At 32.5% G+C, this 26,900-nt stretch overlaps 1 protein-coding gene across 8 annotated transcripts in view; it reads left to right on the forward strand.

Moving 5' to 3' along the window:
• Positions 1-26,900, forward strand: part of LOC145279872 (cytosolic carboxypeptidase 1-like) — a 657,874-nt gene that overhangs the window by 69,337 nt on the left and 561,637 nt on the right. For 2 of the 8 annotated variants that reach the window (XM_080131321.1, XM_080131320.1), the window contains exon 2: positions 26,674-26,837. In XM_080131321.1, coding sequence (XP_079987447.1) covers positions 26,702-26,837 — 136 coding nt within the window. In that variant the 5' untranslated portion in view covers positions 26,674-26,701. Of the gene's footprint in view, positions 1-8,080; positions 8,425-26,673; positions 26,838-26,900 lie in introns of those variants that run through there. The other 6 variants (XM_080131325.1, XM_080131323.1, XM_080131324.1 and 3 more) reach the window with 6 other exon arrangements.

Here is a 26,900-nt window from a genome sequence, read left to right on the forward strand (position 1 = left end):
TATGTTGAATTGAACAGTGCTCAGTTATCTAGATGGAATTTATATAAAAACCAGGAGGGAAAGAAAATAGACACATGAGTAGAAATAAAGAAGATAGGTAGAAAGACAGAAAAATAGATTTTATTGTACTTTGATATGCATTGATTTGCATTTTAATGAGGCTTCGCCCCCCTCCCCTTAAAAAAAACTTTATAAAAACCCTAAAGTGGAGAGGGTAGGGAAATCGAGTTCTTCAAACCGAATTGGACAGGTCGGATAGTAGCAACTAGCACGAACGCTGACAAGAATTCTTTATTTTTTTAATTACTAGCTATTCCGGCATGAAATATGCGACCGAGACGAAAGTGGGATTCGCGCCGGACTTTGGAAATTGAAATCGTCGAGAAATGGAAATATTAAACGATTCACGTAGAACTTTGAAAATTCAAAGCGTCGAGAAATGGAAAATTGAAATGTGATTCGAGTCGGACATTTTTCTAATCGTCATTGTATAATAGATAATTGCGATTCAATTGACTTTTGTGTTTGAGGAGGTAGTGGAGTCTAGCGGTGTTTGAAACTGATGCGATTGTCGATCTGGCCCGGGGTTATGAGATGGTCTTTAAAGATCATGGGGGTGATGTAGTTTGATATGTCTTGATTTGCATTTCAATGAGGCTTCGTCCCACAAAAAGATGTTATAAAAAAAAACTAAAGTAGAGAGGGCAGGGGAATCGAGTTCTTGGAACCAAATTGAACAGGTCGGACCGTAGAAACTAGCACGAACGCTGATAAGAATTCTTTATTTTTAATTATAATTGTATATATCTTTTATGTTTTAAATCAGATTTATCACAAAAAAACTTTACTTTTTTCACCCAAGTAAAATATTGAAACAAAAAATTTCATTTTGTTATAGGCATGCAAAAGTATATTCACTTTTTAATTAAAACAAAAAAGGAAATGGAATATAATCTTAAAAAAATGAGATACTTGTTTAAAAATTATTCCATGCAAGACAATAAAATGTTTAAGCAAAATGTTTTTTTATAAACTTTCCAAATTAAATCTTGTTCCTTAATCTTCAAATTTATCAATTTTCAATGTGCGTTTTTATAAATTTTACAAAGTAAAATATAAAATTTTAATTTAAATTGAATCTAAAAATTACATTGGGTTTATTATTGTTATATACATTTTTGTTGCACTTAAAAAAAATTAGTAGAAAACTATATCTTTTCTAACTTGGAAAAACAAGTGAGAAGCCTATATCTTTCCTCTTTCATCATTGGAAGAACTGGTGATGATTTTAGATAAATAAAAATGGTACAATATTTCTCTAAAAACCATTCAAGCATTGTATTAATCCATACCACATTGTGTCTAATCTGTTATTAAGACAAACAGTATTAAATAGATAATTTCAAATTTCAAGTATTTCCATTATTATGTCTATATGTCTCTCTCTCTCTCTCTCTCTCTCTCTCTCTCTCATATATATATCCGTGCGTGTGTGTATTATATATATATATATATATATATATATATATATATATATATATATATATATATATATATTCTATAGATACGTTTACACTTATTCCATAGAAACTCGTCATCAGCATGACTACACTTTCTGGCAACGAGCCACTGATCAAACGCACAACTAGCCAGTGAGCCACGATTCCTTATCAGATTTTGGGCACGATTTTAATCGCTTTTAAATATAAGATTTGTTGTTATTTTTATTAGAGATATAATCAATTTTACAAAAATAGTTAAATAAAACAAATATTTGAATATTTACTATAAATAAAATGTACGTTCTGTCAAAAAAAAAAAGGGGCGATGCAAAACCAAAGAAAAAAAAAAAGGAGTTGTGAGTTCGATCCTTTGCCTGAAAGTGCAGCCGTGCTGATGACAGATGATACCCAGAAACATGTGTCCCTGGATAATTTTTATGCACGTAACAATGTTAAAAATATTTCAATAAAACAAATATTTGAATATATAACGAATAATATATATAATACATACAGTGACATGCATAAGTATAGGATACATGGTATTTTCTGTTATAACTCTAGTTTATGTTCGCCATTTTGCTTGATATTTGGTAAGTAATATCTTGTAAAGTTGTTTTAGTTGTAAGTGGAAGGAAAATTAAAAATTCGTGGCTGAATCCATTTTTTATATTAAAGTTCAAAATTACACTACGCAAAATTATTGGATACATCAATTTAATATTTTTTTGTATAGACTTTTATTATTTCACTGATTCCAGTCGCTTTCTCTAGTTGGCCTTTAATTTTTCACACTGATCCACTGTCACTTTATCCCATTCTTTCTTGCATAATTCCTCTGATTGCTGGATATATTCTGGATTCCACTCATGAACTTTACCCCACAAAGTATTTCACAAATTCTCAAAATTGTGGTGATCCCTTGGTGCAATCAGGTGGCTACTGACAAACTCTGAATGTGGCAGCAGGACTCAGTGCCGGCCCACAAGTTCAAAAAGACCCAGGCTTGGCTTCAGAAGGAATGCTACAACTTTGTACCCTTCTAATACTGGCACCTCTCCTTCCCTGACTTGAACCCGCTGGACAACTTTGTTTTGTCATACGTTGAGAACATCACTAACATGCCCTCTGACAATATCAAAGCCAACCTGATCGCCGCCATCCAGCTCCCAGTTCCGGACCTGTATTGAGGTGGTGACTGAGGCTGAAGGCAGCTACATTGAATAGATGTCAGCTCTACTACATAATCTGAATTGATTTTTTTCAATAAAAGTTTTAAAATAAAGCTGCAGTGTTGTTTTCTTTAGGATGATGCTTTTAGCATTCCACCCTGTAGACCTCTGCTAATGGTATCCTTATTTACATTAATTCCAGGACCATCAAGATCAGTTTTAATTTTAGAACGAGTAACGAAGTGTTTTTTACACATTTCTGCTGATTCACCTTGAAGTACTCTCATTTATCTTTCTTGGTTTTCCATTTCTTAGAAGGTTTGTTGTACCGTCGCCATACTTCTTATACTTTCTGATATTTCCTACTGCACTTGGTGCTAAATTCATTTCTTTGTTTATTTTTCGATAATCTTATCCTGCTTTGTAGCGTTCAATTGTTCTATCTGGAGGGGTGCCGACGTTTAAGTGGAATTAAATCTCTTTTTGCCCGAAACAAAATAAAAAAAAGAATAAAACAAACTGACACCTCCTTCTGATTTAAAATGCACCGCATTTATTTTTTAACAAAAACAATCAGGTGAATAAGCAAAGGTCCAATTGGTGAGAGTTCTTTCGAAGTCATTATGATTAAAATGTTAGGTGAAAGTTCTTCGTGGAATCAAGGAGCTTAGAAGGTTAAAGTCCTGTGTGAAAATAATGAGATTATTTTAAAGTTTGTGTTTTATCTGGCAAAGTTCGCCTTACTTAAAAGTCCCATGAGGAAAGTAATTCATTGTTATTAATTAGAAAATGTGCGGAATGGATGCGTGTGTGCATAAGTGATTTTTGAATGTCCGCGTGGCATATATCATGGTGTTGACGGCTTTGGCAGCGACCATGTTATGAAGACGAGAGGCATGTTCTCGTATGTCGTTGAAGTGAGAAGAAAGGAAGAAGACTGAAGTGATTGAATGAACTGAATTAATTGAATTAACTCTAGAAGACTGTTTGATGCGTTTTTATACATTTTGGGCCGGCTCCAAAAACAAGATTGCTACTGCTGGTATTTTGGTTTTTTGAAAAGCGTTAAAAAGACAATCTTCTGAATTTTCTCATTGGTTGCTTGTGTCACGCGGTAATGTCACCAACTACGTCCGCCAGAAATATGTTCATTTACTTTTGTTGTTGTGAGAAAAGTGTGGACGTATTTGAAATTGTGCTGTTGCTGGAAGAACTTATTTTTGTGCAAAATACGCAGGGAAATTGAAATGAATAAAGATTTGTTTATTTGCGTGTGTGTGTGTAAGTGAATGACCGCACAAATCTCACATATTTCTTCATAATTAGTTTTTGCCATTTTTAATATTTGAATTGCAGAATGCACATCAGTCACTATCTTATAAAGAATTGTGTGCTTCTCTGATTGTCCAGAAATAACATTCCAATATTATCGAAAATTTGAATATTTAATGTGTCATGTATCAAATACATTTGCATGGAGTAATTTTGAATTTTGTTAAAAACATATGGATTCAACCATGACATTTTAAAAATTTCTCTTCCGCATACAGCTAAAACAACTTTACAAGATATTTACCAAATATCAGTCAAAATGGCGAACATAAACTCGAGTTATAATAGAAAATAATATACATTTAATATTTATGCATGCCACATTGTGTGTGTATGTATGTAAATATGTATGTATGTATGTATGTGTATATACAGTCATGGCCAAAATTATGGAGCACCTATTAAAAATTGAAATAATGATGGAAACCTACATATTTAAAGGTTAGGAATGGTACAGTGAACAATTTAAAGCCAATGTAAAATATTTAACAGTAGATTGTTGTATTTTTTGCTTTAAAGCCTCTCTCAAGAGTTTTTAGTTGCGTTTCATACTAAATTCAGAGATTAAAGAGGAGATTAAAAAAGCACAAATTGTTGCTTTATCTGGTGAAGGATATTTGCCAGAAAGATGAAATGTTCCAAGGATTAAAAGGTACAAAGAAACAGTCTTTCAAAAACAGAAAAGGACAAGGCTGTAAAAAGTCAACAACCGCCAGGGAAGACAGATCTTTGAAAAGAGCATTCCTTGCAGATAGGAAGAAAAGTTTTTCAGAGCTTGCTTCTGAACTTAGAGAGGATGCAAACAAAATCATATCAGCTCGAACAATGAAAAGAAGTAGGATTAAAAGGATGGAAAGCAAGGAAGAAGCCACACGTCTCAGACCAACAAGAAAAACAACTAAAATGTGCAAAAAATTAGGCATCTGATGATTGAGCCAAAATTGTTTGGTCTGCTGAAAGTAACTTTGAAATAAGTTAACAGCTTCTATTTCCTAAATTTGGAACAATTGAAATTTTGATGTGAATACACATCCATAACATTTATTAAAAAATTGTAACAAATTCTTTTTTTTCATCAAATTTTTAGCACCTCTTGAACGGGTTATGTTTGCCGTAGGGGAAAAGAGGAATTTCATCCTGATTTTGTGGTTCCAACTCTCAAATTTGGTAGGATGAAGCATAATGGTTTGGAGCTGCATGGCTTCTTCAGGCACTGGAATATCGTATTGATGTGAACTCCATAATGTATACTAATATGCTGAACCAGGTTTACCAAACTCTTTTTGACTTAAATATTTAATAATCACATTATAATTGATGTAATCTTCTAACAAGACAATGCCCAATGACATAGGTCAAAAGTTTCAATGGGTTGCTTTGATAAAAAAAGGGATTAGTGATGAAGTGAACCCCCTCAACTCCCAAATCTAAATCCCATTTAAACTTTGTGGTCCCATCTTGGGAAAAGATTGAGAATACACAAATGTTCATCCAAAAAGAATTAGAGGCCAGATTTCATGAAGAGGAGCAGAAAATAGATTTTACCAGCTGCAACAACTTAGCCAACAATATGTGAAAACGAATAAAAGCTGTTATAAAGGCACAAGGAGGACATACCAAATATTGATTGTTGTTAAAATAGATTTTTTAATGTTTATTCCACTATTCTTAACCTTTAAATATAAAAGTTTGAATCATAATTTCAATTTTTACTTTGGTGCGCCATAATTTTGACCAAGTTTGTATGTTTGTGTATATATATATATGTCGTCGTATCACAACTCATCAGTGTGGCTAGATATACACCTTTCCCCAGCCGTGGATCGAACCAAAACCATCGAGTTGACAGTCAGCTGTTAAAACCATTGGACTATGAATCAGTGCCGTAAATATTTCTCCTCGAATGTGTATTAAATCCACACCCGCACATCGCTTGCAGTGCTCAAACTATGTTTGTTTACAAACAAATTAATAGTGGGCTTGGGTGAAAATATATTTACAAAATGCTCAACCCAAAGAGGGAGGCTTTTTATTTGTCCTCCACATACAGTACTGTTTCGTTGTATCACAACTCATCAGTGGGCTAGACATACATCTTTCCTAAGCCATGGATTGAACCTACAATCGTCGAGTTGTCAGTCAGCTGTTCTAATCCGACTTGCTGGACAGGCTCGGTGAGTCAGTTTTTGTCATGTTTGTCAAAAGTTTTAGATGACCCAAGGAACAATTTTGTTTTTCTTTTGAGATATTAGAAAAATGAATATCTCAATGATAAATAGGAAATACAATTGTTGAGTAGGTCTGACAGGTGTTGGTGAGAGAAATTGTCATCTGTTTTCTATTTGCAAAAGTAATCAATGCTTTTTTGCTGATTATGGTGGCAATGAGCATATATAGATGGGAGACTTCCCAGAAAATTGCATGATAGCAAGAAATAATTTAAATGGTGCTAGAAAAGGGGAATGTAAAAATACAAGAGTTGATAACCAACTTTTGAGAGGGAAAGAGAAAAAAAAATAGATTTCAGAAGAAAGGCAGATTAGAAGGGGAGGAAAATGTAATTTCAAAGAGACGGAAAGAAGAAATAGCCGATTTCATAAAAAGTAGATGACCGATAAATCAGTCTCTTTCTTCCCCTTTGGCCGGATAGGGGTGCATGTCTCTGCCCTGTGAACCTTTTTCCTTTGGCTGGCTGAAAGATACAGCCTTCTGAACTGTAAGAATCCTGAGAATTAGCTTCGAAATTGCTAAGTGGAAGAAAACTATTTGAAAGAATTTGTTTCAGTTAAAAATTCTGCACCCAGAAGCCCCGAATTATCTAATTGTTTTTTTGAATAAACTATATAAGGAATTATTTTGTGCAAATAATTATTTTTGATAAGAAAATGATTACCACTGTTTCGTTAATTATTAATTGCCTGTCGATTTGAAAATGACTTGCTTATTTCCAGACCTTTCCCGATACACTATGCACAAGCTGCAGTGGAGAGGGGCAGCATATCAACCAACACAACTGCACAGGAAGAATTCAATGACAACGCCTGTCAACAAACGACCAGCTGAGAAACCCGTCTGGTAGGGTCAAAGATCAGCTTGCATGTTAAAAGTATTGCCACTTGGACTTAGGGTCGTTGCGTGTTTTGTGTGCTCGGCGCAATAGTGGTAAATTCCAATGACCAGTGAGTATCTGAGTATATTTTGAGGGATCCAGCACCAGACGAAGTAAAATGTTGCCACCGGGACTTGGTGTTAGTGCACATCTTCATAGTGAGAAGCTAACATGTCACATACAAAGATGACAGGAATTAAGATTGACATACCCGTGTGCCACAGGCGCACTTGAAAAGAGAACAAAAGATTTTCAAACACTTATTGATTTGAATCTGCCGTGAGCAGATGTGTTTGACAGTGCTGATGGCCAAAGCAATGCACTAGTTGAATAGCGTGACAAAGAAACCCTGTAACAGTAGTGCATGAAATTATTGATAACGTCTGCTTCCTTAACTGGATGGCACAAGGCCATCATGTGGGAGTACTAAGATTATGGAAAGAGAACAAAAATATGAGATAATATCTGTCATCTGAGGAACTTTATGATACTAAATTTGTTGCACTCCGAAACAAACAACTTGCCTTCCCATGATGGTCAGCGGATACCTGTTATATTGGACTTTTACCATGTTTTGCACCAGGGCAGCTGTCGGATGACCTTTGCTTGTAAAAGCATAGGATTGCCTGCCTTCTATGAATTTTTTGCATACTGGAACTAAAACCTTATTAGTGGCTTACCCGAGGTCAGGTTGGTGATTTTATATTTCTTGCTATTTCCGTTTTAAATGAAAGAAAAAAATACGGAGGAAACCCAATATTGTGTTCAACGTCTGTCTGAAGATCTTTCTTGTGTTTTTAAGCGCCATCAACCTTCCAATGATGGAAATATTGAAGGACGTTTTGCTGATACATGCTTCTTTTATTCCCTTTTGTCAGTTGCATGTTTTTATTACAACGTCGTAAAGTTGTTAATTATTCTATGGAAAAAACAAAAACAAAAAAACGAACTCCAAAAAATGATAAAATTCAACTATCTGGATTTTTGTGTGTCCATTTTTCTCGTTTTATTGAATCTTTCTGCTTTCTGCTAGCCTGTCGAACCTCTGCCATTCTTGCTTCAGTCGATAACCCTATGCACGGAGGATCTAATGAGGATACAGGTGTTCGTTTCTTTCTTTTGCCTATACCTGATTCAATATTAAAGGAAAGCCCTCGCCTCCAGGGATCTGATATTTGATGGGAGACAGTTGAGTGGCGCTACTTCGATGGTGAACTCCTCCCCCTTTTGAACAAACCAGAGCAAACTACCCACAAGTCCGAGTGTTAGGACTGAAGTTAAACTCAACGCTCGGAACCGAATCAGCAATGTAATAATATATATATAAATATAAGTAACCGTGTGTGTGTGTGAAACGTCTCTACCAACTTTTCTCTGAATATTAGGTCTACAGACTTGAAACTTGATATATATGGTTTTTGGACCTCGGGGACAATTCAATTTGTTTTTCAGCCTGTAAAAATAACTACTAAGAGGTCAAAATTGAAAAAAAAAAACAGCTGACCTTGGCAGGAGTAAATCAACTAACTTCTGGACATGTATTCATATAGATTATTAGCTTTAAGTTGCTTAATTTTGAGCCGTTTTTATCCATCCGGTGATAACTCAGACTGTAACGATGAAGGCTGAAGCACTAAATACTGACTAAGGTTGGAGCGCTGAAAGTTTTGGTTTTGATTCTAGCTGATGGCACCAAAGTTTTTTTTTTTTTTTTTTTTTTTTTTACTTGAAATCATATTTGCTCTATAATAATAATGAAATCTGCATGAATTAAAATATCATATTTAAGCATATTTTACGACCGGGTGGCGCCGGGCGGCCTGCTGATATATTTGTAAATATAAAAAAACAGTTAAATTGGATTTCTTAAATGGAATTATGTTTCAATACTCATTGTATCCCATCAGGCCAAGAGTAAGTAACGAACATAATCTCTTCAAAAGAATAAATAAAAAGATTTCAGATAATTAAATTTTACAATTATTAGCAGCTGCTGTTTAGACAACACAGACACTAGGCCTACATCTATGACAGTGGAAGTGATGAGTTCTCAACACGTTTCGGTACTTATGCAGAGAAAGGCATGCTTCTTCATGGATCCAATGTTCGAATAAACCAAAGGAATATGTTCAGCATGGATCAAATTTTAAAATGCTAGAGAAAAAAGAAAACCTTATGATAGAAAACATTTATCAATAGTAATTTCAATTTAAAAAATGGAAATACAATTAAAATACCTCCAAACTACGTTAAGTTTTATGAATAAATATTTACTTTTTTTTGTAAAATAATGTGTGGCAACAATTGAAAACGTTTTTTTCCTAATTTTGTTTTTAAGAATGTTTTTTTTGGGAAGGGAGGGGGAGAGATGCGAAAAAGTTCATGGCAAAATGTTTTTGTTTTTTGTTTTTGTCTTCATTTTTTTTCTGTTAACATAAGGGGTTAGGCTATTTTATCCTTATCTGCTAGAAATTCCTGAGGAAGTACTCTTTCCAAATGTCTCGTAGGAAATTTTTCCAATCAGTCACAGTGTGTTCCAAATTGATGGTAATTTCAAAGTTGCAATGTCGTGGGAGCACATGTATTTTTCCAATTTCAAGACGACTTGAAAAGTCTTAACACAATAAGTTCCACTGCCTACATTAGATATTGGTGTATCTTCAAGCGAATCCGTCACTCATGATACTTTTTTAAAGTGCATTTTATTGCAAATGTTCAGCATTCTGATTAATTTCCATTCCTGGTAAAATGAAAGAATATTTTCCAACAACTTTAGCATAATCTGCAAACCTGCAAAATTCATTGCAGCAGCTTTACTAAAATTATTTACTTTTTAACGATATACATTTTTGCCCGATTGTTTCACTATATTCCGGAAGTTTCCATAAGCTGCCAGAATATGGCGATGCAACATCCATAAAAAACCTTGTCATTTATTGCATGAGTACCTACCTTTCACTAAATTTTAAACCTTCAACTTGCAATTTTTTGTTTTTGATTGTGCTGAGATGTTACACATTAAAATTATATAACTATTTGCAGTGTGTGCTGATATATACACGAAGGCAACATTTTTTTAGGTTTCAGTTTAAGTTAAAAAATAACCTTATTTGAATAGGAATGTATAATTGTGCTTGTATTCGTTTGCTTTTTTATCATATGCATATAGTTATAGATACTTTTTTGTTTTTGTGAAACCTTCATCTAGATGGTTGCCGTATTGCTTGTGTATATATATGTGTCTCCACCCATTGAAAATATATTGTTTTAATGATAAAAAAGGAAAGAATTGGACTGACAAGTTGAATGTTGAAAAGTTAGTGAAACGTGTTAACACTACACCCGATCCCACTATCATATGTTTAGGCCTGCTATCTGTTGTATTGTTACTAATTTTGGTTCCGATGTAGTACAATGAGTATTGAAACGTAATTGAATTCGTGTAGGTCATTTTAAATGTTTATATAATATATATATTAAGCGTGCAAACGACACACAATTAATGAAAATGAATTGATATTCAAGAAATGAAAGATGTTTCGGCAAGGATATATAATCCTGACATAACTTCGATCTTGTTATAAAAGCCTTCCCCCGTGGTTTACTAGTAAATTGTACATTCTAACTATTAGTGACCTTTTCGAGAAACAAATTTGAATTCTTATAATCGCTCTAAAATTTTCATTGATGCCTATTGTCTCATCTTTCAGGCCTCAGGTCGGTTACATAATTATGTATACACATAAGAAAAACGCGAGACAACCACAAAATTCTCGCATAAGCCTGAAGAATTCTAGAGTGGATGAAACGCGGAATATTCAGTGTAGCTTAATCGCCAATATATATTTTATAACTTACTAACTAGCTCTACCTATGTATTGAGCACTGTCGAAGTAAATACTTAAAGTTTGCACATAAATTTATACTTTCGTATATTAATTTTATGTGAGTAAATGAAGTAGTTATACACATAAGAATATTATTTTTTTAAAATCCAATTGAAAAATTCTCTAATAGAACTATTAAAATGAATTTAGTTTTCAACTTGCAAATTAAAATTAAAGCTCAGTAGGTATTTTATGATAAAATAGAATGTAATATATATGTAGTTTTAACATAGGAGAGGCTTTGCGATTTAAAATTCATATGTGACAATTTATCTGTCAAATTTGTGTGTGTGTGTGCCTTTTTCTTGTATCATGTTTTTTGAGAAGTAAGTTTGATTTGTAAATTATTGAAAAGAAAAAAAAGGGAACCTTTTTCTTCTTTGCATTATTAATTGCTGGATTTAAGTTAATCTTTGAAACGATTATAAATGCACTTGGTATAAATTGTTCTTCCTTGAATTTAACTTACATGTTATTTTAAAATGAATGTACATATATAATTATATAATGTTATTCACTCGGTGGAAAACAACACGTTAATAAACACAAAGTTTTAAAAATATCAACAACATCATAGCGAATAGAACTAAAATAAACTTTAAAAAGTAAAGTGCTTTTATTTTTTATTACGTGATTTCTTCAATTATAAGTAGTATGCCTATTCTCTTAATGACTACATACATTTTTGTAGTACTTTCAATATATTACAGCGTTTAAAATTAAAGTTACTTTGAACAAACTGTGGTCGTCGTAATTACAAAGAATACTAATACTTCAAGTCAGCTGCTGTTGTTTTTGTTGTTGAGCGAATCTGACTTCAGTACAGATCTAACAAAGATCGTAATTGAGGATTGCCTAGTATCCATGAAGTCCTCCTTGATAGCTGTAGATTTTAGTTATGCCTATAAGATTGAAGTTTATTAATCTCAATACCCAAAGCAACAAGGCCTAGCAATTGCATGTGAAGTCGGAAAAACACACAAAGGAATGGCAGTTGCACATGCACAAAAGCAACATTATCAATGAATATGCGGTTCTGAGATACTGAGACAACTAGAGGACGATGAATCCTGATGTTGACTTTCCTGGACTTTTACCAAAGGCATGTTAGCCAAATATGTTAGCTAAATATGTTAGCTAAATATGTTAGCCAAATATGTTAGCCAAATATGTTAGCCAAATAGCTCTGAAACTACCATGTTGACATCGCTCCTAACATGGTGAGAAAGAATCGAGCCGAACTTTAGAAAGGAGCTGCTCTTGTTAAGTATCATTCATTCATTTTGTATTAAATGAGTTTTGTTGGCATTCATTTCTCTAATACCTTTCTAGTTAGAATTTTTTTCTATAAGGACATCGGATATTTAAGGGAGGGTTCACGTGAAGGTTGCCAATATCTCTAAGTGAAAGTGTTTTGTGGAACGAACTGGATTTGAACTTGGTACAACCAGGTTGTAGGTTGATGTTGTTCCTATTTACAATGCCTCTCCACGGCACAGAGTTAGACACTAGGGTCGTTTTTTAATGTGGAGAAAAGGAACAAAAATTAAAAATTGTCTCAGTTGTGAAGGACGTCTCCTCCACTGACAGAACAAGAAATTGAAGTGCAGTATCTGAAGAACAGATACTACACTGTGATCTTGGCCCAAAGGCCAGGTTGTTAACCACAGCCATCATCACCTCCCTGCTGCTACTATTGTTGTTGTGTGTGAGACTTTTGCATAGAGCTTACAAAGATTATGCTTCAAGATATGTGGTCTGCATGAAGTCCTCCTTGTAAGTTGCCATGATTTGTTGATTTAGGAAATTGGAAGTTTTACCACCTGACACTGAGAACAGCAAGGCTTAGTGGTTGCATACAAAGTTGGGGAAGTTTTGATCCAGAACATGCAAAGAAATGGTACAAATCAATGTTGTCACTTTCACTCCATCGATTTTCAGTTCCACACTAACATATCTTTGCTAGTTACATGCAAAAACAGATGACCAGAAAACAACAAATCCTGATGCCGATTCCTCCTTGATTTTCATCAGTCCTGTTAGCCGGGTAGCTCTGATGCTATTACATTGCCACTGCCCCTAGCAATATATATGCATAGTGAGGAAAGGTTGGACTTTAGCGAGGTGCTGCTGCTGTTGCTTGATACATACTAACATATACAAATCTATTTTGCCACTATAGTATTTACATAGTAATTTTACTCGATATGCTTGGAAACAGATTTTGTCTTCTAACACTGAACCCATATTACCAATCTTTATTATTTCTATAATTTAAGCGTAAAACCTGACGATGAGTTGGCGATTGCCAATGAGAAACAAGTTTTTTTTTTTTTAATCTAATTAGCATAGAAATTCAGAGTTCTAGAAGCGATGAAGTCATTTAAGACCGATTCGGCATCATCTCGGTTTTTGAAGTATTTTTTGTGCAGGAAGTTGTTGAGCTGCTTGAAAAAGTGATAATCAGTGGGTGAGAGGTCTGGTGAATATGTCGAATGAGGTAGTCTTGTAGCCCAATTTGTTCAGCTTTAAATCAGTTGAGCAATTTGTTCAGCTTTAAACCAGTTGAGCAACATGCGGGCGAACATTGTCATGGAGAATTGGTCCCTTCATATTAATCAATCTCGGGCACATACGTTGGAGCTTCTGATGCATTTTATCAATTTGTCAGCAGTACTTCTCCACCATAATCGTTTTGCTCGGATTCAAAAAAGCTGTGATGGATGAGATCAGCCGCAGACCACCAAACAGTCACCATAAGCGTTTTTTAGTGCAATTTTGGCTTCAAAGTGTCGTGGAGCTTCTCCAGCATCCAACCACTGTGCCAAACATCACCGGTTGTCGTAGAGGATCCATTTCTCATCACACATCAAAATCTGCTTGAGAAATGGGTCGTTTTGTTGTGCCGAAGGAGCATAGACGGCACCTCAAAATAATGATTTTTTTTTTTTATTATTATTGTTCAATTCATGCGGCACCCATTTATCCAACTTTTCTGAGTTCTGTATTTGCTTCAAATGACGAACGACTGTTGAGTAGTCGACGTCGAGTTCAACTTCTTGTGTGGTTTTGCAAGGATTAGCTTCAATTAAGGCTTTCAATTGTTCGTTATCAACCGCAGTCATCCGGCTGCAACTGTCTTCATCTTTGAGGCTCTTGTCACCATTGTGAAATTTCTTGAATTATTGTTGTGCCACAAATCATTAGTGGTTGCTGGGCCAAATGCATTATTGATATAACGAGTTGTCTTGGCAGCTTTTCAGCCTGGTTTGAACTGGAACAAGAAAATCGTGCGGATTTGAATTTTGTCCATGCTGTCAAAAAGCCTGCAAAAACGAATAAAGAGATTGAGAACGGTAACAAAATAACACAATTCGAAAGAGCTAAAAATGCGCTTCAAAATGATATATGACATGGCTATATATATATCAATGAATTAATTCAGAAATCTTATATAAAAGTAACATATGTGAGAAAACGATATTGTTTTTGCACCAAACTAATACTAAAATATTCATATCAAATAAAAAGATTACTTCAGTAATTTAATTTTTCATGCATACATTATCATTTTTGATGACATAAAAACGAACACCCACCATTGACTTTTTATTATAGAGTGGAGAATTACTTTCTGAATACATTTCAGGCGAATGGAGTATGTCTTAAGTTGTTGTTTGAACTGCTGTTTGCTTTCTCATTTCCCCTTACCACTTGAAATAATTTCGTTCCATGGCTAGAAAAAGGAAATTTATCTACTTGTTAACTTTTGTGCATTGATATATATATATATATATATATATATGTGTGTGTCTACATAGAATAAAATAGGAACAGTCATTCCCTATGGAAAAAAAAAGCATTATAGCTTTACAAGCACAGACACCACATATACATTAAATATGGTCAGACAACTCGCCATTACCTTTTTTCGGTTTTTCACATATTATTCACTTTCATATTTCATCAAAAAATCTTATGTAAATTTCTAGGAGCGTCACATTCAAAATTAAGCTATTTTAAACAACAGTAGCACGATTTTCACTTATTATTTTCTCCTTTTCCTCCTCCAAACGTTACCAGGAATTTCTGTACATCAATAAGAACACAGTTCATATTTATTTTTTTTTTCATTCTCATATATTTCACATTATTTCTTTTGGCTGAGAAACTAAAAATATGGACTGCTCTGTGCATTTCAATATATATATATATATATATATATATATATATATATATATATATATATTTTTTTTTCATTTTTTCCTATTAATTAATGATTCTTTCATTCTTGCCAAACTCATTTACAAACGTTTCAGTTTACATCTCTCTGTGTTAATAATTATTTTCTGTCAATCCATGCACAGTAATTTATGACTCACATACGATAATGCACTAGATCATCATTGGGACTTTATTGAATCTTTTCTGGGATTAGGTCATATTTCCACCAAGCAATACTGGTACACGGGTCCGGCTAGTAAATGTGTGTGTGTGTGTGTGTGTGTGTAAAGTAAAAAGTTCAAACTTTAATTGTATCCTTATGAGACAAAAAAAAACCTTCCTCAATACTACAGAGAATGAAAGTGAAACAATTCAAATCTGCTGGATTCTAGTGAATACTGCAGATGTGAGATTAGCTCCATGGATAGGATTAAGGTCACCCAGAGCTCATATATTATAACTTTAAGGAATACAAAATTTATATATATATATATGCTAGCAAACCGTCCAACATTGTTCGGTCATAAAATATGCATAAATATAAGATTTTAATTAGTGCAGATTTCTTATTTAACAGGAATAAAACGTAACGTTAAATTCCTAAAAAAAAAAAAAAAAAAAAAAAAAAAAAATGGAAAGTAACTGAGGCATGTGCATGCGAGTATTGTTTTTTATAAACTGTTCATTTCTTCTTAGTTTAAAAAAAAATAATCGAGCTGGGATTGAAACGAAAACCTAAAGACAGTACATCAAATATGATAACAATTAGACCAGCTTGCCACAATCTTTACAAAGTGTTTTCAAACCTACTTATTCTTAACATAAGGAAGCTGTAATATTTTAAGACCGCGCACATGCAGCCATGAAACAGTTGATAAACAGATAAAAATTTAATAACACCCAAGTACCAATTTTTCAGTTTTGATCTCTTAGCAGCCCTTCTTCCGGATGAAAACCAATCAAAAAGTTTTCCACATGTTTGAATAGCCTATATACCAAATTTCAAGTCTGTAGATCAAAACTTCATTGAGTGTATAGGTTGAGAAGTGTCCTCACACACACACACACACACACATTCTCACTTACATTTTTATTTCATTATATATATATGTGTGTCTGTGTACATTTCCCAACCAAAAATCTCTGTCAATATTCGGTCTAGAAACTCGAGATTTGCCATAAGGAGTATTGAGATTTGGAAAAATCTTTTTAATCAGTTTTCGGCCAGAAATTTTGCTGTCAAGGAGTCAAAGTTTAACAATTTTACCTTTGAAAGCTCTACCAAACTCTTCCGCCAATTTTGGGTCTAAACACTTGAAATTTTAGATATAGCTTACTTGGACATAGATCAAACTTTATAATTTGATTTGAGCCCCCAAAAATAAATGTTAATGGGTCAAAATTGAGGGCAAAGTTAAAAAAAACTGACCTTTGCGGTCTCTATGAAATTATTCAGATAAATGTTGGTCTAAACATTTGAATTCTTACATAAAGTGTGTTCATCCGTAGGGCAAGTTATGAACAGTACATAGGGCCCAATCAAATCCGGGCTGAACTGCTAGTATATATATATATGACAAGCCATTAGCAATTGAGCATTCAAATTCGGATATACGACTCTGTCCCAACAGTGAGTGATAGTTATATATTTATTGCATTTGCCTTTTTTTTTTCTATGTGTTACTGATTAAAATTCATTTTGATTGTTCTTGACTCCTAATTATATGGGTGGACGAATCAAGTGTCCTCACCACCTGCGCAAGCAGCTTTAACAGTCTGCAAGTTGATTATTCATATAAACGACTTAACATGTAGGTAATTTTGAGGTTAGCAAGAGTACGGAAAGACTCGCGGGAATTTGCATTTGTATACACACAGGCACACAGTTTTTTAACTGCTGTAATAGCATTTACAAAATGAGTTCAAAATCTTGAGTCATGTTTTTAATGGTTGGAAGAAGTCTGACTAAACAATAAAACATATACTACTGTGATGAAAACTGTTTGAGAAATAAACCTTACATGTCTGATGCTTAAAAGGTTCAATTAATTAAGAACAAAAATTAAGTCTCTAAAAAATTAGAATTCTGTGTTATCAAGATTAGCAACATGTGAGTAGGGAATTTAAATCAATTCTCTGAACCCATAAGGTGTTGCTAAAATCCAATGTGTAATGTTGGCTATGTCCACATGTCTGGTGTGCCATTAATCACAGCGAGTTGAGCCAGTTTCTATTGAATACGGAAGTTTCTATTCACAATTGGTCCCCAGTTACATATATATATCCTCGTTATGTAGGATTATTTTGATAACATTAGGTTTTAGTATTTTTCTTTCTTTTTGTAGAGAAGAATTGTACTCTTCTTACAATGGAATCCAAAATTGTCACTCATCTGGTACTGATCAAGCTCAACATTGCTTAACTTTGATCTATCAAGGACATGTGTGTCAATGTGATTATGTCATATATGTGTGGAAAGTAAAGAAATAAAAATTAAAAAAAAAACAATAAAAAAAACAAACAAACAAAAAACTGTATAAAAACCTGTAAAAGTTTGCCTACAACAAATTATAAAGACAATAAACAAGACATGTAAAGTATAAGATTAATACATTGTTACCAGACACAGAAGAATGCACAAGTTAGTCATGTGAAAAAATGATCTAAAGACTTTTCTGTTAGAAAATGTGCTCAGAAACAGGCCTTGTCTGTTATGCATCTGACCGTCAAATGAGGAAGGAATTTCATCTTTCATCTTACTTCTCAAACATATGTACAATATTTCTCACAAGGCCTCATGCCCACCATGATATTTTGGATCAACCTTTTTCATCAAAGGAGTCTAATTTAAAAATTTTTTACTAAAGAAGCATAACTCTTGCTTACAAAATGTCTTTCAAGGGGAGATAACTCTGGTCCATATACTCCCATTTCCAATAAAATGATTCAAGATGTATTCAAATTTTGAGAATCTGCATACAATTCTTGTTTAACAATATTTTAAAATCTCATTAAAATTAAGCGAAACATTATTATGGTGAAAACTACCTGAAAATAAAGCCTACACAAATGAAAATAACAAACTGTTAATGTTGAGTTATTCCATGATTAGATTTTGCTGCATTTAAAAATAATTTAGTCGAAAATTATATATTATTAATTGTTAAATAATGGATATATTTATCTTTTTTTAGTGCAATGAAATGGACATAATATAAAATAAATCCAAAGTAATTTTTAAATTCCAATAAAATTAATTCTTTTTCATTACATTATCAAGTTTATAAAAGTACATTTTGAAAATGGATAAATTTCAAATTAAATCTTGTACCTTAGTTATTAAATTTTATCAAAAAACATTTACTTTAACCATTTTCATGCCTTGTAAGAAATGTTTTTTTTAACTTGTAAGAATATGGATAAAAATGACCTTATGACAGGTTTCATGTTCCTATATCTTATAGTGTACTTAGTAGAACATGTACATCCCTCACATTACTTAAGTGAGTCACAAAGTGGACAAATCAAACGTTTTGGTATCAATTCATTTCTGTGTTGACACTTCGATGTTCTTTGCCACTTTCCAGTAATAGTGTTGGTTACTAGAAAAATATGTGATTGCTTTGTTTTATTTCCCACTTTTTCCTTGAGGCCTTTTGATTTTTCATTCTTAATTTGATTTTGACAGTGTATCTGTTTATGACATATCAATCGTTTTGGTTATTAAAGGTCGAATCATAATATCGATGCTAACAAGTTACGATGTTTGGGAAGTTTTTATGATTTTCTCTACAGTTTTCATCTTGGATGTTATTCTCCCAACGTTTCAACTGATGTAACATTCAATCTTCAGATGCTTCTTGTCGAACTCAGAAATATGTATGCTTCAAACTGAACATTTCATAGCAGGGTAGAATTCTGAAGTAATTCTAATTTGCATTCTTAGTTTTGCCTGCATTGAGAATTGAAGAGTGTCATTTAGAACCGATTATCACACAGCACTTTATCTATTGCAGCACAGAATGAAACACACAAAGTATATATTACATATGTTTCAGAATTTTTTAGATGATGATTATTTGGATTATTCAGACTACTTTTCTCATCTTGGATCTTATTCTCACAGTGTTTCGACTGATGTAACTTCTGACCTTAATCAGGTGCATCTTCTTGAACTCTGGAATCTTTCTGTCAAACTCTGGCATCTGTAAGGAATTTTGACACAAACTTTTTATTTAATCCATAGAAGTAGCTTGCTTCCATTTTTATCAGTCATTACCGAGTAGAAGTCTTAAGTAATTTGTATTCTTAGTCTCGTCTGCGTTAAGGATTGACCCATGCTGCAATGGATAAAGCAATAATCAGTTCTAAATGATTATCTTCTGCAAGTTGATGGTTCAATCCAACAGTCAGTAGGAAGAGTTTCACAGTCTGTAGTTCTTGGAAAGAAGCTACTGGAATATGACGACCACTAGATCAATGTCAAACGAGATGAAACAATAATTTAAGATTATTTGAATTATTTAGACGATTGTTCTCAACTAAGATTTTATTCTCACAATATTTCGACCGATGTAATCTCCGACCTTTTTCAGGTGTATCTTGTCGAATTCAGAACTATATGATATTTCAAACTGTGCCAAAAATAGACTCTGGATGATACCTTTAATGTGCGACTTTAACGTCAAATGTCACATAGGCCACTACATTATTCAGGTTATTACCTTTCCAACGAGCCTTAATTTGTAAAATTCTGACCTATAGTCGCTGAGATTTTGAACTAATAAAATTGCCAAATATCTCTCTCTTTAAATATATATATATATAATATAAAGCTGAATGTGTGTATGTGTCTGATCACGAATATGCTTCTATATGGTTGACTATTTTAAAAAAACTGATTACATATAATGATAAAAGATGTATCAAGGATCAGGAATGGGTATGTTTGATCTGGCAGAACGGTGGTTCATAAAAATTATAGGGTCTACGTTTGCACCTGGCCCCCAAAGTATGGAAATAAAAAATGAAAAAAAAAACAAAACAAAAAAAACATTTACAAGGGTTTTAGATATAGATGTACATAAAAATACTTTGATAAGTATGTTTCAACTTAAATAGGGATGGTATAATAAAATTGTGGGGTCTGTTCGCGCCTGTACTTCATGGAAATATGGCACAAACTTTAACAGACTTTTCATATCTATTTGCGTAAGTATACTTTGATAATTACGTTTCAGTTTGAAGAAATATGGTATAATAAAATTATTGGGTGATCGTTTGTGCCTTACCTCCATAGAATGTAAATATGCCACAAAGTTTAATAAGGTTTTTTAAAAGGGGTGAGGGTCCACAATAACACCTTAACTTTAATCTTAATTCACGTTAGCTTTTATTTATTTTTTTGAGTTGAATCATATTTTGTCGAATAAATTCATCTTATAAATTCATGTTCTTATTAAAGTGAAAGCCAAAAAAAAAAGTCGGAACTTTAGAAAATTCTCAACACAAATTTTGCATAACTCTGTTTTTTTCCTTCTCCACTTGCACATGGCACTCTTTCGAAAATAGATAAATAACAAAAAATAAGAAAGTTACTTGTTATCATGTCAAAAGGAAAAAATTCTGCTCGCGTGATTACGTGTCTTTTTAAAAACATTTACATTAGCTTTTTATTTATATATCTGTTTAAGCTTTTTTTTGTCAGTGTACTAGAAGGAATTCAGTTGTTACAACCCTTTCTGCATGTTCTTTACATTACAATAGTACAACCCTGAATCCGACGGTGCAATACTACACAGTTCAATACTGTAAAACTGAAACGAAGCTGTTCTGCTTGAAAAGGGCGCCATTTTATTCTTATTCATATTTATATCGATTCTTTGCTTTAAAAAACTAAAGTAATTACGTGTTTACTTTTTTAATATCCCATTTTGCTGTTTCGGATTATTTTACTAAAGTAAGTAAAGCTTCATTATTTTTCAAAACCGTTTTTGCTTTGTTTTTCTATATTTCGTCTATATCATTTAGTAAGACTGTTTAGGAGAAAAGCCAACAAACTACTACCCGAAAAAATAAATGTACAAGAAATAAATGTTACCATAGTCAATAAAAGTTCAGTTCACGTTTTTTTTTTGTTTTGAAATAGTTTTTAATGCTCTTTACTTGAAATAATTTCAGCGAACTGAAATTAAAACGAAATTTGAGGCGATAACTACTTAAATGAATTTTTATATAAACTACACATGCCATCGAATATTCCAAAAGCACAAAATAACGGAAAACATTAAAATATGTTTATAAATGTTCCTTATGTTGACGGAACTCTCTTAAATTGTTAACACAGAATGCTCAGGTACCCCTCCTTCAAATTGAAAACGGGGCTCTCCATTTCAAAGTTGCTGCCATTTTGATTTTTTTAAAACCGGTTTATGAATTAAAAAAAATTTTTTTTTTTTACAAACTACTTAAAAATACAAACCAATGAACTTTTTTACCATAAAAGTAACTTTTATTGACTATGGTAACATTTATTTCTTGTATATATATATATATATATATATATATATATATATATATATATATATATATATATATATAAACATTTTCTCTTTGTAAGGAAACATCATTTTATTGGTCACTCTTGGCTACGAATGGAAACAAAGTTGATATAAAAAAATATATTTTGGCGAAAATTATCTTTACTTTCATCATATTTTGATTAGAGTAAAAGTTTTGAGTATCAAAACCTATCTCTTTACAACCCCTCCTTTTCATAACCTATCATAATTTCATCAATCACAGTCCATTTTCTGTAGGCTGTTTTTGGACCCAGTCAACGACGGGTACTTCTGCTAGTATGTATATATATATATATATATATATATATAGTCATCCACATACAGTACTGCTTCACTGTATCACAGCTCATCAGTGTGACTAGCAACCACCTCAAGCAAGGATCGAAACTCAACTGCTCAAACAGCAGTCGGAGCTTCTAACTGTTGTGCTATTCAGCTGCTGTTATGCGGATAGGGAATTAATGTTTTGACATTGTCCAAATGCCTAAGCTCAATTTGCTAATGCAAAGAGCATCGCTTAATACGCTAATGGCAGTTTGTATATCACTTCCCAATATGCTCAATCCAAGATAGGGAGCATTATAGTCATCCACATAACGTAATGTTTTGCTGTATCACTGCTCATCAGTGTGACTAGACAAGTAAATACCTCAAGCCAGAATTGAAACTTAACTACCCAAACGAGTCAGAGCTTCTAGCCGTTGCACTTGGTACTATGGGGCAAAACTACATGAAAATTTGAGGCTTTTTTATAATACTATTTTATGGTTAAAATGTTATGACAATTGGTAAAAAAGAACTTATATTTTCAAACCAATGAAATATGCCCAAATTTGCTTGCACTAGTATAGCCAGCTTCAGTTTTGATGCTTTGGCTGTCTCCCTTGTGGCCTTGCAAGGCCACTACTATATATAATATATACAAAGTAATAATGATATGTGATAATATATACTATATATAATATATACAAAGTAATAATGATATTTAATAATATATAATATACACTATATATAATATATACAAAGTAATAATGAAATGTAATAATATATAATATATACTATATATAATATATACAAAGTAATAATGATATGTAATAAGTATTACTTATCAATTGCTCATGCATTCTATGACCTTGGAAACATGTCTTTGATCGTAATTGGTCGGATAATATATTTCTTATTTAATACTTATGTCTGTTGTTCACATCTTGGATATTATGGTGTTTATAACATTATTACATATAACATTATTGCATATAACATTATTGCATATAACATGGTTGCATATAACATGGTTGCATATAACATGGTTGCATATAAATTGTTGCGTATAAATTGTTGCGTATAAATTATTGCGTAAACATTATTGCATATAACCTGATTGCGTATAACATTATTGCGTGTAACATTATTGCATATAACATTATTGCATATAACATTATTGCATATAACATTATTGCATATAACATGGTTGCATATAACATTATTGCATATAACATGGTTGCATATAACATTATTGCATATAACATGATTGCGTGTAACATGATTGCATATAACATTATTACGTATAACATGATTGCGTGTAACATGATTGCGTATAACATTATTGCATATAACATTATTGCGTATAACATTATTGCGTATAACATGATTGCATATAACATGATTGCGTATAACGTGATTGCGTATAACATGATTGCATATAACGTGATTGCGTATAACGTGATTGCGTATAACGTGATTGTGTATAACGTGGTTGCGTATAACGTGGTTGCGTATAACCACATTCACTGAGATATAGAAAGCCTGTTAACTGAAAAATGCTTGTAGGTAAAATTTTTTCAAACTGTCACTGCCGATAGTATGTGAGGGAATTTGTAAATAGAGCATTAAAACATGTTAAAAAAGAAAAGAAAGGAACCCAATTCGATTAATAATGAAACTGAACTTTATTCAATATAAAATGTAAATATTATCTATGTAAAATTACGTAATTGTAATGCAATAATCAATTTAATACTGATAAAACTGAAATATGAATTTAGGGAACAAACAAACACAAAACACAATCAGTTCTTCGCCTTCAGGATAAGATCAGTGTAGTATCTGTTCTGTCCTCAGCCGGTATAGGAAAAATCCTTCATGACCGAGACAATTTTTATTTTTGTTCCTATCCAGAGTGTCCCTTATTGGAGCGCTGGATTTTCTCCACAAGATTATATGTTAAAATATTTAAATAACTATTACTTTTAATACATAAATTATATTTAAATTTTGGTTTTCTGTTTATTTTTTATGTCCATTTTTTTCCCATGTTTTTCATCAGTTACATGGTTAGGAATCCTAAAAAATCCTAAAACCCAGGAAAATATAGTAAACATCTACGATATTAAATTAGGGTGGTGGTGAATTTGGAAAGGGACATTATTATTATTTCGCTTACAAGCCATAATCAGTGATCGCTCACTAGCAGTAGCTTGTGGTATTCGTTGGAGACCAAGTGACAGCAAGTGTCCCCAGATTCCCAGTGCTCTCCACATCTTGACCACTCGTGCAGATGATTGCACGTTATCACAAGAGCCGTTTGCCATTGATTTTTGTTGACTTCCGCCATTGAGGTTTCATGGGGTTTTGGGTGACAAAATGCCCCCCAAGGTACCAGATTTAAACTGCACACTTCCAGTGGAGGTCTGGTTAGTACTCTCCCACCTCAGACTTCCCATACTCTCTGACCCTTCAGAACTAGTTGGTGTAGCACCAGTCGATGTCATCTGCAGAGATTATAGCATCTAACATGATTGTGTATAACATGATTGTATACAACATAATTGTATACAACATGATGGTATACAACATGATGGTATACAACATGATGGTATACAACATGATTGTGTATAACATGATTGTGTATAACATGATATAAAATGATATAAAATGATTGTGTATAACATGATATGAAATCATTGTGTATAACATGATTGTGTAGCATGATTGTATACAACATGATTGTGTATAACATGATTGTATACAACATGACTGTGTATAACATGATTGTATACAACATGACTGTGTATAGCATGATTGTATACAACATGATTGTGTATAACATGATTGTATACAACATGATTGTGTATAACATGATATAACATGATTGTGTATAACATGATATAACATGGTTGTGTATAACATGATTGTGTATAACATGATATAACATGATTGTGTATAACATGATTGTGTATAACATGATATAACATGACTGTGTATAACATGATATAACATGATTGTGTATAAAATGATATAAAATGATTGTGTATAAAATGATATAAAATGATTGTGTATAACATGATATGAAATCATTGTGTATAACATGATATAACATGATTGTGTATAACATGATATAACATGATTGTGTATAACATGAAATAACATGATTGTGTATAACATGATATAACATTATTGTGTATAACATGATATAACATTATTGTGTATAACATGATATAACATTATTGGGTATAACATGATATAACATTATTGTGTATAACATGATATAACATTATTGTGTATAACATGATATAACATGATTGTGTATAACATGATATAACATGATTGTGTATAACATGATATAACATGATTGTGTATAACATGATATAACATGATTGTGTATAACATGATATAACATGATTGTGTATATAACAGATTTTTCTGTAGTCTGTTTTCTGTGTCTTCTACATTTTTTGTTGTAGTTTTTTTTCTTTTTCTGTTTTTGTACTGATGAGTCACCACTCCTCATGGCCAAAAACACCTGAGGATAAAATCTGAAAAATTTAGGTACATCAAAATAAATGCATCCTGAAACAAAAGTAAAAATTGCCTTGGGATTTCTTATCTTCTGACAGAAGAGGTGAAAAAATTATTTAAAAATAGAAAAGGAAAGGAAAACCATTTTTACAAATTGAGCACAATTCCATCAAAAGTATGCAGAGGAGGCCTTTCTGTCTATTTTACTCTTGACTATCAGAATTTTGGCCTGTTTGTCCAATCAGTGTTCCTTTATTGTCTGTTTGTCTGTTAATTTAACTCTGGCAGTTACCACAATACCACATTTACTCTATGAACCTAAAAATATTTAATGTTTGAAAATGGATTTTTTTATTAAAGATATTTACATTTTAATGTAAAGTGATGGAATGGTAAAACAAAATAAATCCAACGACAGACGTAGACAACCTACTGCTTCCCAGTTTTAAAAGTCAAAAACAAATTTTTAATTGTAAGTGAAACTTAAGTGAGAGGAAATGAAATAGAAGTGAAGTTTGATAATTGTTTTTCCAAGATAAAATTAATCCCTGCGAAAGATAAAAGTAAGAAGTTGTAGTCTTAGAGGATTTCTATAACCAAAAAACTTAAAAAGCGGACAACACTGGCTGATGAAACGAGTTAATGTGATATTTTAACTGCACTGTGTTTGAAAAGGATCTAGAACTGTATATGTTGTTCACAGAGAGAATGTATAGTTACATCCAACTCCTTTTGCATGAACTAGCTCATAACTTATACCCACATTTTGTTGAATTTCATAGTATATAATTTCTTTTTATTGCATCTAATTTTAACCTTAAGCTACTGATTGAAGGATAAAATCAGATCTCGAATTCCATGCAGTTCTTTCAGATGTGTCATTCACAGCACGATTCTTAACCCAAATGCCAGGTAGTACCGGATGCTCTTTAATTGCTAATCTATATTTTAAAGTTAATGTGAAATATTATAAAATTATATTTCACAAATTTATAAAAGATGTGGTTTATGTTATTTAGAATGAAACAGAAAGCAACTAAAACGTTTTTTTTTTCTTTTTCCCTTTAGGTTCATCAAATATATAACTAAATACAAAATGGTGGAAAACTTACAAGACAACAAAAACGATGACTTTGTCTCGGCAACAAAAGAGAATCAAGTCCTGAATCGGGCACCGTTGAAGCCGATTCATCTGCAGAACAACTGGAGAATATTTCCACAGAGAAAAGAAGGTAACTTCCATGATTTTATTCTGCATGAGTAATGGCAAATCAAACTTTCTTGAAACGTTTAGT

Source organism: Euprymna scolopes, chromosome 7 (genome assembly GCF_053919585.1).
Source record: "Euprymna scolopes isolate OS-2025 chromosome 7, ASM5391958v1, whole genome shotgun sequence".
Lineage (NCBI taxonomy): Eukaryota > Metazoa > Mollusca > Cephalopoda > Sepiida > Sepiolidae > Euprymna > Euprymna scolopes.